Genomic DNA, 17,674 nt, shown 5'->3' on the forward strand with positions numbered 1-17,674 from the left:
CAGGAGTCGGGGCGGCGGCGGCGGGCTGGGCCTCCCTGCCGAGGCTCCTTCTCTGGGCTTGTCCGCCTGTCCCCGCCGCCAGCCCCGCGCAGCCCCTCCCTCTCTCCCGCCCGGCGCGGCCCCCACACGGAGGCGGGCCGGGCTCGTCGCGGCGGCGGTGGGAGCCGAGCTGGCACAGGTAGGGCCCGCGGTGCCCCCCGGGCACGGACGGACGGACGGACGGACGGACGGGCGGCGCGGCCAATGGGCGGCCGGGGCTGCGGGAGCGGCCCAATGGGGCCGGGGGGCGGTACCCGCCGGGCCGCCATGGCCGGTGCCCCGAGAGGGTCCCGGGGCCGGTCCCGGGGCCGCTGTGCCCGGGGAGGAGCGGCTCGGAGCGGCTCGGGGGGCGGTGTGGCCTCAGGCGGGTCCGGCCCCCCGTTCCCCGGGGCGGCTCTGTGCCCCCCGCCGCCAGCCCGGCTGCCCGCAGTCGGGACTGAAGAGCTTTACTCTCCGGGGGGGACTGGCAGGCCTCGGTTGCAATGCACCGGCTGTGAACGAAGCTCCAGCTGATAGCAATGATATCATAGGCTGATAGCGAAGGATGGAAGGTTTTCCTGTCGGGATAATCGTGCCTGCAAAGCGGCAGCTGTAGGGCTCGGTTACCGTAAGGTGAAGAGTGTTAATATCTGGGGTGCATGTTGTTTTTTTATTTAGTGAAGTAGAACCCAGTACTAATGCAGCATTGATCTGGATTATTTTTAGCATCCTGTCAGGCTTGTCAACGCTGCAAAAGAATTTATTACGCGGTAGCAAAGTGACATGAGGAAGACACAGTCAGAATTTAAATCGGACTTTGATAGATAGCAGACACAGCTAGAGGAGATCAGCGATTTATTAACAAGCTTGATGTTGTCACTGTGGGAGTTTCTACAGCCAAGCTGTCAAGAGGTTTCCATTGCCAGATAAAATTACATCATTAGAAGTTTGAAAATGTGCATTTGAGTTGCATACTGAATCGGAAGATTGAAAATATATGTTCAAAATAATTTTAAAATATAGTTTTTGACACCATTAGTTAAAAGGCTTTATAACAATGAGTTTGCTCATCTTTTATGATGATGAGCTCTGAAAGCATTCATCCTGGATTACTACAAAGCTGAAAGTAATTACACAATCAGGAAAATTATATGTGTTCTAACAAATGGCATATAAGCTGCTGAATAACTACACAAATAGCAGAGCTTGTGGGTTTTCAGCAGCTGGTTCTAGACTGGTTTAAATTCTGTCTCATTTTGTTTTTTCTGTGAAATTTCTTCAGGTGGTCCTTAAAATATCAAATATATTTTTAATTTCTTTTTTACATTATAAAAAGGCTTTTTTATATGATATATGATATGATATCCTCTGTATAAGTATGTGAGTACCTTATTATCAAGGCTTTATGTTACGCTACTAGGTAAGAAAGCTTGAAAAGATAATTATTCTCTTGTTTCTGAGCACTTAAAAGTCCTTACTGCATTATCACTGAAGTCGTTAAAGTTTGTTTCAGTGTCAGTCACTGTGCTACCCAATACATTTTTGTTTCTCGCTATGTTTTATAGTACTTCATTGACTCTAAATAACAGGGGTTTTATTAAATTTTGAAGGAAGTCTGAAGATTCCAAATGTTCTGAAGCCTAAGGTTTCTTAACTTGGTACTCTTTGAAGAAGCCTATTGTCAATTTTGTAGCTCTTCAAGCATGGAATTTTTGGAAAAAATCTTCTAGGTTTTTGGGGGTTTTTTTTATAGGTTTTGTTTTCAGTATTTTTTCAGTTGCCTCATGAAGACTGATTCCCTGGTCAGTGTAACTCTGACAGAACTTACCTGTTCAGATCAGTCCTAAAATTTTACTTAGGTGCTGAGTCTGTCTTCCAGGTGTTTATAAATAGCTGTCAACATCTAACCTGGATTTTGTGTCCGGCAGGCTCGCAGATGGGTCAGGGACTCTGGAGAATTGCTAGAAACCAGCAATTGCAGCAGCAAGGATACAGTGGCCAAGGCTATCTTCCCAGAGAGCATGGTAGGAGGATACCTGCTAACAATGTTTCCAATACCAGCCATCGAAAACAAGCCCAAGGAGGCATTGACATCTACCACCTGCTGAAGACAAGGAAATCTAAAGAACAAGAAGGATTCATTAACCTGGAAATGTTGCCACCAGAGCTTAGTTTTACCATTTTGTCATACCTGAATGCAACTGATCTCTGTCTAGCCTCCTGTGTCTGGCAGGATCTTGCTAATGATGAGCTCCTCTGGCAAGGGTAAGCACAAAAAAAACCAAGGATCACCTGGACATAGTAAAAACTATTAGATTTTAAATTTGTCTCAGTAAGTGCTTTTTGTCTTTCTAACCTTAGCAAAGGTTTCCCAAGCCAAATGAGATTGATACAGAGGATACATATGTCGCTTAAAAATGTGTTATTCTGGATTTTTACTTAGTATGGAGTATTACTGAAGATTATGACACACACAAGTGGGCTTGGCACAAGTCTGTGTGTGTATTATTATACAGCTGGCATTTGAGATAGCATGGGGTAAAAACAGGGACTTGTCTTCACTCTTGTATTAGCTCAAAGCACACTTCAGGTGTTTGTGTCATTACTTCTCTGAACTTTGAACACTTGTCTAGCGTCAGCAAGCAAACCTATTCTGCCAGACTTCCAAATGGAGAGGAGTGAGAACTCACCTACTACACTTATAGCAACTTAGGTGTATCTGTTTTGGAAGATGGTTATGGAAGGAGGAAAGAAAATGTCATTTTTTTCTCAAGTGAAATTTCTTCAGCCTAACACTTGAGCCACTTTGTATCTATAACATATGCAGAATTTGTATGTCTGGTAAATAAATAAAGGAACATTTTTTCAGACAAAATAGTGTAATATCAAAATGTAATTAACATATTCTTTGGTATTTTTAACATATTTTGACATATTTTTTACAGCACTAGGAAAGACTCATTAAATCATACTTATCTTTAGAGTAGATGGTCACTAGAACTTGTAACTTCTTTCAAAACATTTTCTTCTCCCTTAACTGACAGTACTACTACTATAGAAGTTGGATTGCTGTTCAGGTTGTTTATTTTCCTTTCATTATGCTCTACATCTCTTCCTCACCTTATCTATTTCCTTGCCCTGCTGCATTTGAATTAAGCAGCTTCTCTTCCTATCATGGTTTTGAACCGAGAAGAAAGGATAATGCAGCATTACTTCTTAGTCACAATTGTTCTGCTGTTGGGGACTGTTATATTGATAGGAAACAGGAATTCTAGTGAAAGACACCAGTAAGCTTCTAAGTTTATCAATATGGATTGTACTGTGCTCAGTTCTTGATATCAAACCCACCCTAAATAGAAATAAATTCCCTAGACCAAAGCTTGAAGATTCTAGAGCTTCTTAATTGCACGCAGTATATATTCTTAACACATGGGGTGGAAATATGTATTTTCCCTGAAGTTCATTCTGAGAAACAGTTCAATCATTTTTCGTGAAATCTTTGCAAATACTCACATTCCTACCACATTTGTTTTGGTAATGAAAATGTGTCCTGATTTAGCAATAAATAAAAATCTCAATTTGCATAATTGTAAAAATATTCACTATTCTTCACACGTGTTTAAGCTTTGTCAAGTACTGTGGTTGCAGTTCCAAACTGAGTCCAAATAAGACCCGGGTTCCAGAACTGAAAACAGAATCTTTGCCATGTCTCCAGTGACAACCTCCTTGTCCTAAACATTGTTTTCCTAGCTAGTTACAGGGCAGGTGTGTTGAAGCAGAACTACCAGTTCAATAAGGAATCTAGAGTGTGTAGAAAGGGAATTGCAGATGGTATCATCAAACACTGAGATGAGGGACAGAAACTGATGAAACTGCGATATGGAGTCAGAGTGGAATAAAAGGGAAAGAAGCTGAAAAGTTGCAGAAGATAGAGAGGGATGGGGCTGGATCTAGTCATTGGGACTAGCCAAAAGCACTGGCCAGTTAGGAGAGGAGGAAGAAGAGTTGGGTGAAGGACAGATGGGGAAGATGCTGAATTAACGGTGTAATTTTGTGCAGATACGGTGTCTAATTCACTGCACAACTGGAGCACAAGAAAAGAAACAATGTGTTAATCTGTCATAGTACTGCAGGAGAACAATTTGTCACTGTTTTCCAGTGTCCAAGTTCTAGGAGTGCCGGGGGTCTCTGCTGTGTGCTTGTCATTATGATGCCACCTACTGGGATATTGTTTAGAGGTTGGACTCAAATACACCAAAACCTCTATGAGAAGAAAACATTAATCATATAATTGAAGATTTTAGAAAAACATGGCAAAAGACTTAATAACTGTTACAGCAACCTACTTCCAACTTTTCCTATAGTTTGAGTATTTAGTTTTGCATTGTTGATTACTTTTTGCTTCTGTAAAATCCATGAAATTCAGAAAGGAATTTTTATAATAGATTAATTCTATTTTCATAGGTTGTGCAAATCCACTTGGGGTCACTGTTCTATATACAATAAGAATCCGCCTCTAGGATTTTCTTTTAGAAAATTGTATATGCAGCTAGATGAGGGCAGTCTCACCTTTAATGCCAACCCTGATGAGGTAAGTGAACTGTTGCTGACAGTAATAAACAGTTTAAATAATTGTGATTATTTTTTTATTATTATAGGTGTATAAAAACAAAGTTTTAATAGATGTTCATTTTACTGTAGGGATGGTTAATACTGAGCTACAGCCACATTCTGGTCTTTTTTTGAATATTGTACCTGTGTACATCATTTACATGACTTGCCTGTTAAGTGCTCGGTACACTTCTCTGGATGCCAGAAATTCAAAACTGCATATAAACTTAGAAACAAGGCAGATATGCTAACTGAAGGGACAGTGGTGAACTGTAAGAGCATAACAATGAGCCTCCATAAATACAAATGTTAAAATGCAGAGTATGAGTTTGGTTCCACTTTAGGCAAAGCAGGATGAGGTATAAAGTCTGATTACTTCTGTGACAATCACATTTTCTTGTAGGGGATTTTTACCTATTTCCACTATCAAGGAGCAAATCTTGAAATACAAAAAAGATCTGCTGCTGAACTATCCTGGAGATCAGTTTGATTTAATTTCTGTGGGTGTTTGTTGAGCATAATTTCTTCTAATAGAACAACATAAATTTAAAAAAAAAAAAAAAGAAAACACAAACTTGTCAAACTGAAAGGTTTCCATTTATAAGTTCATGTAACTAACTGGAAAAGTCAGTTTCTGCTTTCAGTCTGTCACCTTTCAAAGAAGAAAACAGTTTGATAGTAGACAGCTTTTGCCTGGGAGATAGACAGTTAATGCCCAAGTGACAGAGAGAGTCTTTTGTGTATAAAACCAGACTCCTGCTTCATGTTTCCTAGGAAAAGAGTGTACACAGTATTGAACAAAAATGCTGTTAACTTCCTGCATATAGTTACATGTACACGTGGAAGTGGTAATTGAACAAATCCAAAGTAGAAAAAGGATTGAGATATGGAAAGAAACACTTCTAGAAGCAAATTTCACTGTGCTGATATGATACAGAAAGTGTGAACTTGTGACCATGGGGTAAAATAAATAAAGCAGTTCTATGAATCATTGCAATAATGTGATTTCGTTAAAGTTCTTGCTTTATCTCATATTCTGCTTGATTAAGACACCATTACTTTTATCAGTCAGAAATAGAGTATTATGTCATTAGAACTCTGCCTTCAACTCTGCTACACAGCATCAAGACATCAGCACCTGGCCACTTGAATGATTAGTGTTGTTTTTCTGCAGAATTCTCACAATTTTAGTAATAAATGTAAAAGTTTTCAAATGAGATGCTGTATTTAGGTAACTTACATGTTTTAAGTAATATATCAAGTATCTTGCTGGCAGCATTGTCCGTCCAATTTTTTCTTTGTATTTTAATTTAACATAATTTTTCACTTAACTATCTCAGTTTATAATGTGCCATTATATTTCAATGTTATTTAAAGTAATCTTGGTATGTTTAACGCATTTGGAGACTACAGAAAAGACACTTAATAGAAGATTCATTATTTTTAAAGGAAATTGAGATCTGTAAATTAGAGCTAACTTATGGCATAGCTAAATTAGGTATTAACTTTATTAGGCTACTCTTGCTTCCTCATTATGGTTATATTTAACAATAGAAGTACAAGCACTCTGCTTCAATGAGAGATGAGAACCTCAGGGTATCTCCTAAGGGCTCTGTTCCTCTCTCCCTGTGGAGCACCGTAGCCTGGTAGGAATCATTCAGGCCTGAGTTTCAGGAGAATTCACAAATACTATTGCTTTTACTGTTTACAACTGTGATATTGGCAGAATTATTATTATAAGGACACTGTGACTGGAACATATGATATGCCATTCCACTATTACAAATTGTGTCTCCGAATTTTCTGCCAAACTCTGCTTTACATTTGATAACAGAGCTGATCAAATTACTATAAAAATAGGAGTACTTACAGCCACAGGAGCAAGATTCTCCAAAGGACACCGCCCATGTCATGAAAATGGGTAACCAGGCTCCACAGCAACAGCTCCAGAGCTGGCGGTGGCTCACGGGGTAGGGAAGAGCATCTCCACACTTTGTGGTAGGATTCTCTGGTTAGCCATTGTTGTGTGCATGGTGTTGTGATATCTGCTGTAATTGAACGTGTTGATTGTGTGCATGAGCTTGCATAATTCATAGCAGGTGCTCACATTCTGCTGAAAGGATGTGCGGTTACACGTGACATTATGACACATAATCTGAAAAAAAAACCCCTCCAGTGCATGTTTGGGTTGGTTTTTTGGGGGTTTTTTTGTTGGTTGATTGGTTTTGTTGGGGTTTTTTTACGTGGCACCACCATTGTAGCCAAGATTTTGAAACCTGGTTTTTGTTGTTTCTTTGGAGAGAGGGGATGGTTTAGTGTTAGTATTAGCACTTGAATATAAATATCATATTGTCTAATCTGCCTACCTAGTTTCTGCTGTAATTTGTTTTAGAGAGTGTATGGTGTATGTGAAATGTTTCTCATGCAGTTCTCATTTCATCTCACGTGCTTATGATTCAGAATTTGGAAGCAACCAGATGTTATTTCCTATTGTTTTGTATCCAGTTTCTAACTCCCTACAAAGTATTTTGTCTAGTTTATTGCATGGAGCAATGCTATGTAGCTAAAACTGAAACTAAAGGTACCACCAAGAATCTTTTGGTGAGGAAAGAAGATCTATTTTCATCCTTAATGGTTCTACCTGATCTATTTAATAGCATTTATTTTTATGGACCTTCTGGAAGCTGTACTGTATCAAAACTATCTGTCTTCAGTGAGGTCAGGATTTCCTTTATGTAGCATTATAATAAAGTACAGTAAGACAGTTCTTATACTACGCCTGTCTTTCCACTCTTTTGATTCTCTCATTCTACAAGCTGCCCTTAGTTTTTGACAGGAAGGCCAGGTTTTTCTGACCTTTTCCTGGTTATAAATTTTTAGCCACTTGTACAAAGCTACCTCACCTGACTTTTAATTATAGGTAGTCTGTAGATGATGGAGTGTTTACTGTGCTGTATTTCTAAGCAAAGTTTTCTGAAACTTATCCTATTTCATAGTGATCTGCTAAGTAAGCCAATTTTGAGATGCATTGATTTACCTGTCAGAAGAATATTATGTGTATGTTGTAGAGGAATGAGATTCTTTTTTTGTGATTTATCAAAAAAGTTGAAAAGGAACATTGAGCTGAAACTTTTTGATAATTCCACATTAAAATCAGAGTCGTTTAATCATTATTATAAATTATTAGTTATGGATTTTGTGTACATGAAAAATATTTCTGCATTCTATTTGCAATTTCTGCCATCATAAGTTTGTGTTTTAGAGATACACAGTGAAAGAGAAACTGCTTGAAGTGTATGTTACATATTGTGTCCACCTTTCTCACCAAATGACTTGATTCATAACTTAGTAAAAAAATAATAAAAATTTGCATTATACAATATCTCATTGATACTCTGCATTGTTCCAGAAGATGCACCATTAGATATATTAAGACATACTTCCCTAGAAAGATGGGAACAGCAATACCATACATGTCTAATATTTACTGATAATGTGTTACCTAGAATCACCAGCAGAAATCGAGACGCTACCATAGATACTGATTCCAAAATTTCTGTGCCATTGACTTAGGATACATCTGGTTTGGTTTGTATGTGTATCTAAACAGAAGTGTCAAAGGCAGCTACAAAAGTGTTTATTAATAATGTTGACTACTGTGCTGAAGTGCTCAGAAAGTTCTCCTAGCAAAGAATGTAGCCAATGCAGAAATGGAACCAACACTGAAAAAGAAAAGTTTTCTGTTTTAGATATCTGTATGAATGTAAACAAAATCAAAGGCTATTGGAAACAGGTAGAAAACAAGCAAAGAATGTCAGTGCTGTAATAGAATAGGCTGATAAAACAAGCATTGTGTGCCTGGAAAAAAAAAAAGCAACTGTAAAAATAACATAAAAATGCAACAAATGGCTTTAGTTGTTACTATTAGTCTATACTTAAAATTGCATATATAATTTAAATTAACACTTCTATACATTAGTATTTTACCCCAAGCTGTCTGAAATTCAGAGATAACATGCTTGCCACAGAGCAAGGTAGGCAATTTTCCTTAAGGCATCTTTCCTAATTCTCGAAGAATGTTACAGTGCTCTGAATCAGAATTAAAAAACTGCTGTTTTCACATGCTCATTCTGCAGTGTTTCCCAAGTGTTAAAAAGGCCTCTTCAGAGCTGGTAGATCGGGACACAGAACTGCCTACCAGACTGACTACAGTCAAATATTTTCAAAGAGAATCACCAGCTGACTGATAAATAATCTTAGCATAGGTTTTAACAGTGTGTAGGGCTACTTATTTCAACTAGTATATATGTCAGAAACAGCCGATTTAGCTACCAAAAGTGATTTATTTGAAGCAAGGGTTCTGAGAGGTTTTCAAGGTAGTATTTACAATGTTATGAAAAGCGGATTCAATGACATGTTGTAAGTCTTGTAAATAAATTTAATGTGCTGAAGCAAAAACATAAATCTCATTAACTCATCATATGTAAAGGAGAGATTCTGCTGCTCATCTTACATAAATTGCCAAAATCTTTGTTGTTACCTCCCATTTTTAATTTCTTATTTTGCTCTGGTTCAGGAAAGTCCTTAATGTCATGTTGTCCATCCATATTATGGGCAAACTTAAATATGATCTAATTTGGACTGAGAGGCAAGCTGATAGATACATGTTTCATTGTCTTCCTAAATATAGATTTTTTTCTTAAAATTGGGGCATAATACTGCTAGATTTTTTGGTTTACCTATCTCAAAACCTTTATATTTTTATTTGTATTTATAAACCACTATTTTAACGAAATAAATGTATCTTGATTAACTGCTGTTTTCTATAAATATATAAGCAAAAACTATGGACTGGGAAAATATTTAATACTACAGGTGTAGTAATTTAAATTGTGAATTTAAACATATATTCTAACTATTTTCCTCCTTAACATGACTACAGCTTTGCTTTATTAAGCCTCTTCACAAAATGTTCGAAACCTGCACTCAGTCCTTTATTTCTTTTTCACACAAAATTTAAGAGCACTGGGAAGTTTAGTTTATACACTGAATGACAGGTTGCCCCTGCATCTTTGTAGCTGTAATGTAAACTAAAAGGGCAGACTTAAAAAATAATGTCAAGTTTGATATCAGAAGATTTATGAAAAAATATTTCAGATGTATTTAAAAGGTGATTTAGGTTGTGGCCTTGGTACATTATTCTATGCACAAATGCACTGTCCTTCTCATTTTACATTTCAACCTTATACTATAGTCAAGATATATTGTACTTAAGTGTTGTAACACTCCTTTGTAACAAATGCTGAGAACTGCCCCCAGCCCCTGCCAAAATGAATCAGAAGAACTTGGTTAGTTATTCTCAGGTTTAGATGTTTGCTGTTGAAAAGTGTCAACATTTTTTGAATCCGTTAGTTGGGTTTTGATTTCTGGGGTTGTGAGGAAAATAGTTTTATGCTTTGGGATATTTCAGTGACTAGAGAGAATTCAGAATATCACTTGAAATACTTTAAATTTGCTGTGTTTATTCTGTAAGAAATGTGTGTTTGGCCAAAGTGTAAGATTCTGGAAATCATAATATGAGTATAAATTATATACAATTCTGTACTTTAAACTATTTCTATGTTAGGCATAGTGTTCTTATTTATGTGTATGCACATTTATATATGTTGATACTTACCTATGCTTTGAAATCAGCGTGCTTGTGTTTATTTGCATTATTACACATTTAAACAAATGCATTTAATGCATCTATTTGAATGTGATACATTGTATACATGTGAGAACATTACTGTTTTAATGACAGATGTTAAAAACTAAACACATTATGGCTAAGATTTTCTTACTTGCAAAAGTTGTGAAATCACCAGTTATGGTCCCTGCAATATTTTAAATACTATTACAAAAGTATGAGAAGCAAAATACTGATATACGCGATAAAGAAATTATTAAAGAACCATCATGCTTATTATGGGGTTCATAATTTAAAATTTTCTACTCTGACTATATGTAAAATCTCAACCATAACACTAAATTGTTTCTTTGCATTTGATTTATAATTTTAGAGTATATTCTGCATGTTGAAATGTCATTTAGAGGAGGAAGAATCATTCTGAAAAACAAACCAGTTAATTCCTAGGATTACATTCCTACATTGTGAAGTAAAATACGTGTTCCTAAATACATTATGAAGATTAAACATATTTATATGTACATGTATTTTATCTCAGGGAGTCAACTACTTTATGTCCAAAGGCATACTAGACGATTCACCGAAAGAAATAGCTAAGTTTATCTTTTGCACAAGAACACTGAATTGGAAGAAGCTGAGAATCTACCTTGATGAAAGGTAAATCAAGTTTCTCTTAAGACATTTTCTATTGATTTTCAATGTATAACTTTATTTAACAACATTTTGAATGTAGAGATGCCACTTCAAGGATGTAAAAAGTCAAGAAAATGCAGCCAGGTAATTGTTCTGCTAAATCGAAACAGTTACTCAGGTTGAGTATTTATGGGACTGTAACACATAATAAGAATCCTCAAAAATACCACCTATAAATAATAAATCTCACATCCTCACAAAATCTTACATAGATATCTTGCTGCTTTTTTTTTTATTTGACAGATTTTTTCCCTTTCTTATGGGTATTATTCAGAAAAAGTAGTTATGACTTTACTAAGAGGGGACAGCTTTTTTAACTAATGTTGGATTGTCTAACCATTACTTGGTTGTCTGGTATTTCGTGATTGAAAGTTGCACACACCTTGTGAGATTGGAAGGGAGCATCCTCTTGGAGATACCAGGAGCTGCAGAAGGGAACACTCTCCCTGTGCTGTGCTGTCTCCACAGTGCTTTCTCATGCCATCAGGCTGGGCTAGGGCAGTATCCTGAAAGGAGGAGAACAGTAACTGCACCTGAGCAGGAAAAACAGAGGGCCAACAGCACTTCCAGCAGGAATCCTCTCCTGCATCTCATCCTCCTCAGCCTGTACTACTAAAGGAATAGGAGTCTGTAGCATTATCCCCACTGGCAGTCCTGTGTGGTAAAACTTCAGCTTTATCAATTTTTTAGACAATAATAAAAATACAAAACCATTTATTGGATGAGATTGCAAGTTAATGTTAGTGACTCCTACTGCCGTTTATCTTCCCTTCATAAACAGAGTATAATCAGACACTAAAAATTAAAATTAACATTTTTTTAAATGTTGAAACTCACAAGCAAGCTAAAAATCAGGTTAAACATAGGAAAATATTCTTAGGTTCACTTCAAATTTGCTTCCAAATGTTTTCAATTGTCTTTTGCACATCTGGTAACATAGGTGTCTGAATCTTTTAAATGTGTCTGTGTTCAGTGCAAAACACTTGAGAACATCACACCCTGATGGACATCCATAAGCAAATTTTGCCTAGCTGAAGCCTGGTTTTAACAAGACACTCCTGTAAACAGCTTCTACATAGACATCAAAATCTGGGACACGCATGAATCTATTCCCTTTACTATCATTTTTAATGGTTTTGTCACAGTGTAAAGGAAGCAAAGCCTCTATGTTGACCTTGAATGAATATACACATAAACTTTGAGTTCTGATTCATGTATGGTTTTATATGGTTTATATATGGTTTTATATTTGGCTATGAATAAGCAAAGAACATGTGTTTATATTATCTTTGTGCTGTTAGTGGTAATTTTGCCTTTTAGCAAAAACAAAAATTCATACTGTTCTAAAGCTTTAATTTTTATTTTTAAAATCTACACTTTTTCATATTTAAACAGTTAAACTTTTCTAATACTATGGGGTTTTGTTCTGCCAGGAGAGATGTTCTGGATGACCTTGTGACGCTGCACAACTTCAGAAATCAGTTCTTGCCAAATGCACTGAGAGAGTTCTTCAGACACATTCACGCTCCTGAGGAGCGTGGGGAATACCTTGAAACTCTCATAACAAAGTTCTCTCACAGATTCTGTGCTTGTAATCCTGATTTGATGAGAGAGCTTGGCCTTAGCCCTGGTAAGCAAAAATGAGCAGTGGATCAATCTTTATACTTTTGGATGATGCTACTGGTTATGATAGCTTTGAAATCAGCCCCTAAGCAAGTATTTCTGAAAGTACAATGGTTCAGTGTAGAGTCATCATTCCACATGAGTTGGGGAAAAAAAATAAAAACAAAAACAAATGTACAGATTCTTTTTTTAGCTGATTAGTTGGGTTTATTTCCATGTTATCTTTCCTTCATTTTTGTCTGTACTTTGAGCATTTTTCTTTTCTGAAGTTTGTCTTGCAGAGTCTTACACACTTAACGTTTTACCTTGTGGATAGTGTCACAGAAATGAAAGGGAATATTGGGCACATTGAAGTTAACAAACATTTCTAATTGCGTGGGGGAGGCAGTTTTCAGCAGTGGAACTACTTACATATTTAAAAGATAAGCTTTTGCAGGATGTTGGCTTTAGTTTACACAAACTTCAAGAATCTGTTTAAATCAAAATGTATAAAGCCCTTAGTGGCTTTTGGATTATGTAGAAATAATAAGATATTTGTAAATTCTCATTTGGCAGCATGCTGACGTTATTACTTTAAAGGTTGCTATATTAAATTTTATTTCACTGGGATATCCTTCCGAATAGTTGTATATGTATGTATATATGTGTGTATGTATATATCTATATATATATCTATATATAGATATAATTATGAGCCTAGATGATAAAGACCATAAGGTTTTTAGGGAAAAATGGTTTTAATGATCATAGTTTCTTTTTTTAACTTCTTTTTACTTATTATCTCCTGTCTAGATGCAGTTTATGTACTGTGTTACTCTTTGATTCTACTTTCAATTGATCTAACAAGTCCTCACGTGAAGAACAAAATGTCAAAGAGGGAATTCATCCGAAATACACGACGAGCTGCACAGAATATTAGTGAAGATTTTGTAGGGCACCTTTATGACAACATCTACCTTATTGGCCACGTGGCTGCCTAAAAGCACAATTTGCTAGCACTTAAAATTTGTAATTTTCAAAAACTACATCAATTCAAGATATTGATTATTTTGTAGAGATGGGGGTTATTTTAGTGCTGGTCATTCTAACCTCTGTATGCAATCAAAGTTTGTGTGTGTAAGTGTGTGTATGTGTAAAACTACCTTTTCTATCTATTTACTGTGGGAACAGAAGGATTTTTTTCATATTTTTTTTTAGTTTTGCACAAAACAATGCCATTAGTCTGACACAGCCATTAATGAATGTTAAACTGACATTACAGTCTAAGCTGAAAAAGTGGTGAATTTGTGCATTAGATCTGCTTGAAACTTTAATAAGTTCATTCTTTTTAGAATACCATGTAATGTGTATATATTTAACTAAAGAGATTTATAATCATAATTATTTTATTGTAAAGTATTTTAACTAAAATTTTTCCTTTTATCTCTTAAATTAGTGTTTGACTTTCGTTTGCATTTTTTTACAATGCTGACTACCTCAGATACTTAAGTTAGAGGAACATTGGTCTGAATACTACAATAAAGTTTATTCTAGGAGATGATAGGGCACTTGTAAAATATCTAAGCTGGTATTTTATACTATATTTATTAACTTGAATCAGCATATTGCCAATCTGCTATTCACTCCATTTTAAAGATTACAGGCTCTATTTTAGATGAACCTTGATGCTCTACAGGGGTTGCCAGGGGAAATCATGCAGTGTACCAAGAGGTTTATGTTATTTACATACATAACCTATTTTGCAGATACTGGTTTTTGGGAAACAGGGCAACTACAATCACCTATACAAAACTACAATTTTCTATTCAGTGCAGTAAGCAAGAAAAAATCTGAACAGAGGAAGTGGTATGGAGTGAGTAACGTGTTGCTGCTTTCAGCTGGTTTCCTCAGTCTAGAAGTGTCAATGATGGAAATGCCTCGGCAAATGTATACCAGATGACTTGTTGCTAAAGCTGTTAAAAACTGACAGTGCAAGATTAGAGCAGTGACTGTGCAGGATTGGAGAGCTGGTTCAGAGTCACATCCTGAATTACTTTCTAAATCTGTCATGTAGCTAGATTTTAAACAGCTCTGAATTTATGGAAATACTTCAGAAATTACTTGGTCAGGTTGTGTCTTGACATTTTCTGAAGTGTGGAGAATATTAGCGGTGGAACTGCTGTTCATGTGCAGGAATTGAATAAGGATTTGCCTAATTTTTGCCCAGACAAGTCATGGAGCAGTGCTTTTCTTGACATAACATGTAGTTGAAGTAAGAGCTGTTCCTGATTATGTATGTTTACATAATATTCAGCTATCAGTAGCATCTGGATATATTAACAAGTATATTTATTCTTTTTCCCTGCCATACCATGAGGTGAAGTGGGAAGGTATTCTTAATCTGGGAAACAGAACTAATCTGAGTTTTTATCTAGAAAGCCTATTGCAGAGCCAAGAATTTAATTCAGGAATGACCCCTCACTGCCATGCACATTGCCTATGGGGCACCTAGGCAGTGTTACGTTTGTTCCAGATGTGAGAAGGACACTTCATACAAGTGCTACATAAATGATGGGAAGAAAAAGATGTAGCTATTGCTGCTATTTCAAGTGTTTATAGCTCTGCTGCACAAACTGAAATACATGCAGAAAAAGTACTTTTTTATTATATTACCTTTAATTGAGTGTAAATGCCATTGCATTTATGTAGCATACACAGCCAAAGCCAAGAGCCAGCAGTATTGTGGCCATGTTCCAGACAGGTTTACAGTATCACCTCCTTGCTCAGGATAACTACTCTTCACCCAGTGTCGTTTCATGTATTGAAGAAAGTCCAAGGATGCATTCTGCAGTGGTCAATTAATCTCAAACACAAGTTAAGAATATATGATACAGTGAGGAGCTTTGTTTAAGGCACAGTTTACTACTTCTGTATTACAAAAAAAAATGGAAAACTTCTAACATAATTTGTAAAACCAACTATAAAGGACAAATGTCTCTGGGCTCTTTAAAGTCATCTGAAGTGGAGACAGCAGAATACAGTTTTCTAAGAAACACTCCTCAAAGATTATACACTTTAAAAGAAGAACTCAGTGAATTTTGAAATTAGAACTTTTCTTGTTAGAAAATACTTTCTCCTCAAGCCACAAATGCAGAGCAAGGCTTAATTCTCTTCTGACTTATGCTTAGATTGAAATTAGTGATACTGGTTTTGATTTTGCACTAATAAGAGAGTATGAATTGTTAGTCTGCATTTCTCTTAATTTCCAGTTACCATGATACAGAACAAAGCCTTCAGGCAGACAGAACATGTTTTTTCTGGAACAGATGAATGCATCTATTAGCAAGGTTTAGAATACTTCAAGGCCAGTGTAGCAGCCAAGAAGATAAATTAGAAACAGGATCATACAATTCAAGTTTCCATAAGACAAGTCCAAGGGAAAACAAAACCCTAATGACCTGCAGATAACAGCATCTGATCTTCACAACAAGATTTTGAACAGTGTTAGAGGATTACCACCCAACTCATGCTATGCATTATGTTACTAGTGCGGAGTGGAACAGAAAACAGAAACAGAAAACAGTGCCAAGTGTGAATTCCCTCAGAGGCAATCATGAAACAACTAATTAATACAGACATTTCTTCTGTCTTTTTTCCAGTTTGAGTCTAGCTCTGAAGTGTCTGAGAAGTAATTTTTTGCATTTTAGCAATCTAGACTTTACATGAAGTTAAACAATTTCCTGTCTTAAAAGGAGTTAAGAAGTCTTAATCAGATGTAATAGTACTCTTAAAAAGTGACAAAAATTGTCTTAGTTGTCCTCCAAAAACTCTTTAAATAAACAACGTTTTGGGCAGTGTTTTCTTCAATGCACTTGGTGTCTCCATGCACATTTTAAAATAATGATACTTTGTTGATCCAGGCGTCACTAAATGATGTGATGTGGAAATAGCTACTTGATCAAGCACTTCAGAAAACTTAGGTAGATAATCTCAAGCTGAATTACATGAGCATGATCATGCGTAACTGCAGAGTGATTCCCAAGCTCTTGCGATTACACCACTGTATGTCCTTTGAACTTTGGCCATGTGGTGTTGCCTTAACTCTGAACTGTATGCACTGTACACAGCACTGAAGGAAAAAGTGAGCCTGCAGCCCATCCCCCTGCAAACACTCATTGTTCTGTCCTAAAAGACCCTGGAATTCTTCTGAATGGCCATTTCTGGAAGTTTGGTGGCTTCAGTGTGACAGAAGGAAAATTTTTCTGTTCATGTCAGGAAAATGAGTGTACCTGTGTCTATGTAAGTGTCACACAAATGCAGCTCATGTTTGCTTTAATAAAAGTTTGAGGATCTGATTGCATTTTTTGATGGAATATGGCATGTATTAGAGATTCACATGGCTTAGCTATAGACAGCATCTGATAGTATCTGCTTTCTCAAACTCTGTTTCTGTCTGAAATACTTTCCATTCCAACTCTAAATAACGTATTTATACAGCTTTGACTTTTTAAATAAATCAAAGCCACTGCAACATACAGAAGCCCAAACAAATAAAAGTTTGAGACGTGTTTGTCAATTTTGAAGCAAGTGCAAAATTTGCATTCAGGAAAAAAAAAAAATATCAATTTGTACTCTTTAACCTTTCCCTTTTACCCCCCACATTGGAAAAATAAAAAAATGTAAACAGTTTCAAAATACAGCTTTAAGAAAATAAACTGACTAGCTGGACAAATAAATGTTACTATTTCTTCTTCAGTATTCCTCAGTTTATTAAGTTCTTAACATAAACAAGTTTATCAACAGGAATTGTTCTTTTTTGAAGTGATAATAGTTTTGTTCTCTGTGTAAGGAGAGACTTGGGTTGGACTCAATTATCTTGGAGGTCTCTTCCAAGTGCAATTGGATATTATTAATAACTCTGGTTTTAGAAAGCAAGTATTATTTTAAGCACCTGTACAAAATTAAGATATACTTACTTGATCATGTTAAAATGTTGAAATTATAATAAATATTTGGGAAAGTCAGATTTACTTGCCCTCTATTAAATTCAGATTTTTTTTT

General features: G+C 36.3%; 1 protein-coding gene across 3 annotated transcripts; it reads left to right on the forward strand.

Annotated features, from left to right (window-relative positions):
• The first annotated feature begins 2 nt into the window (after nt 1–2).
• On the forward strand, nt 3–17,349 carry FBXO8 (F-box protein 8). Of its 3 annotated transcripts, none has more exons than XM_083861949.1 (6): nt 3–178; nt 1,947–2,283; nt 4,483–4,609; nt 10,857–10,975; nt 12,445–12,641; nt 13,427–17,349. In XM_083861949.1, the coding sequence occupies exons 2-6, from the start codon at nt 1,955–1,957 to the stop codon at nt 13,612–13,614; spliced, it is 960 nt and encodes a 319-aa protein (XP_083718075.1). In that variant the 5' UTR covers nt 3–178; nt 1,947–1,954; the 3' UTR covers nt 13,615–17,349. The 3 variants fall into 3 exon arrangements, with proteins under 3 accessions (XP_083718075.1, XP_083718074.1, XP_083718073.1); XM_083861948.1 differs by lacking the exon at nt 3–178 and adding an exon at nt 548–630; XM_083861947.1 differs by lacking the exon at nt 3–178 and adding an exon at nt 573–590.
• The last annotated feature ends 325 nt before the right edge of the window (nt 17,350–17,674 follow it).

This window comes from Zosterops lateralis (genome assembly GCF_965231275.1).
Source record: "Zosterops lateralis genome assembly, chromosome: 5".
NCBI lineage: Eukaryota > Metazoa > Chordata > Aves > Passeriformes > Zosteropidae > Zosterops > Zosterops lateralis.

Bases quoted from the DNA above. Each gene is read 5' to 3' on its own strand.
- FBXO8 (XM_083861947.1), top strand. The intron at 10,976-12,444 runs GTAAATCAAGTT...TTGTTCTGCCAG, and splicing joins AGAATCTACCTTGATGAAAG to GAGAGATGTTCTGGATGACC. The intron at 12,642-13,426 runs GTAAGCAAAAAT...TCTCCTGTCTAG, and splicing joins AGAGCTTGGCCTTAGCCCTG to ATGCAGTTTATGTACTGTGT.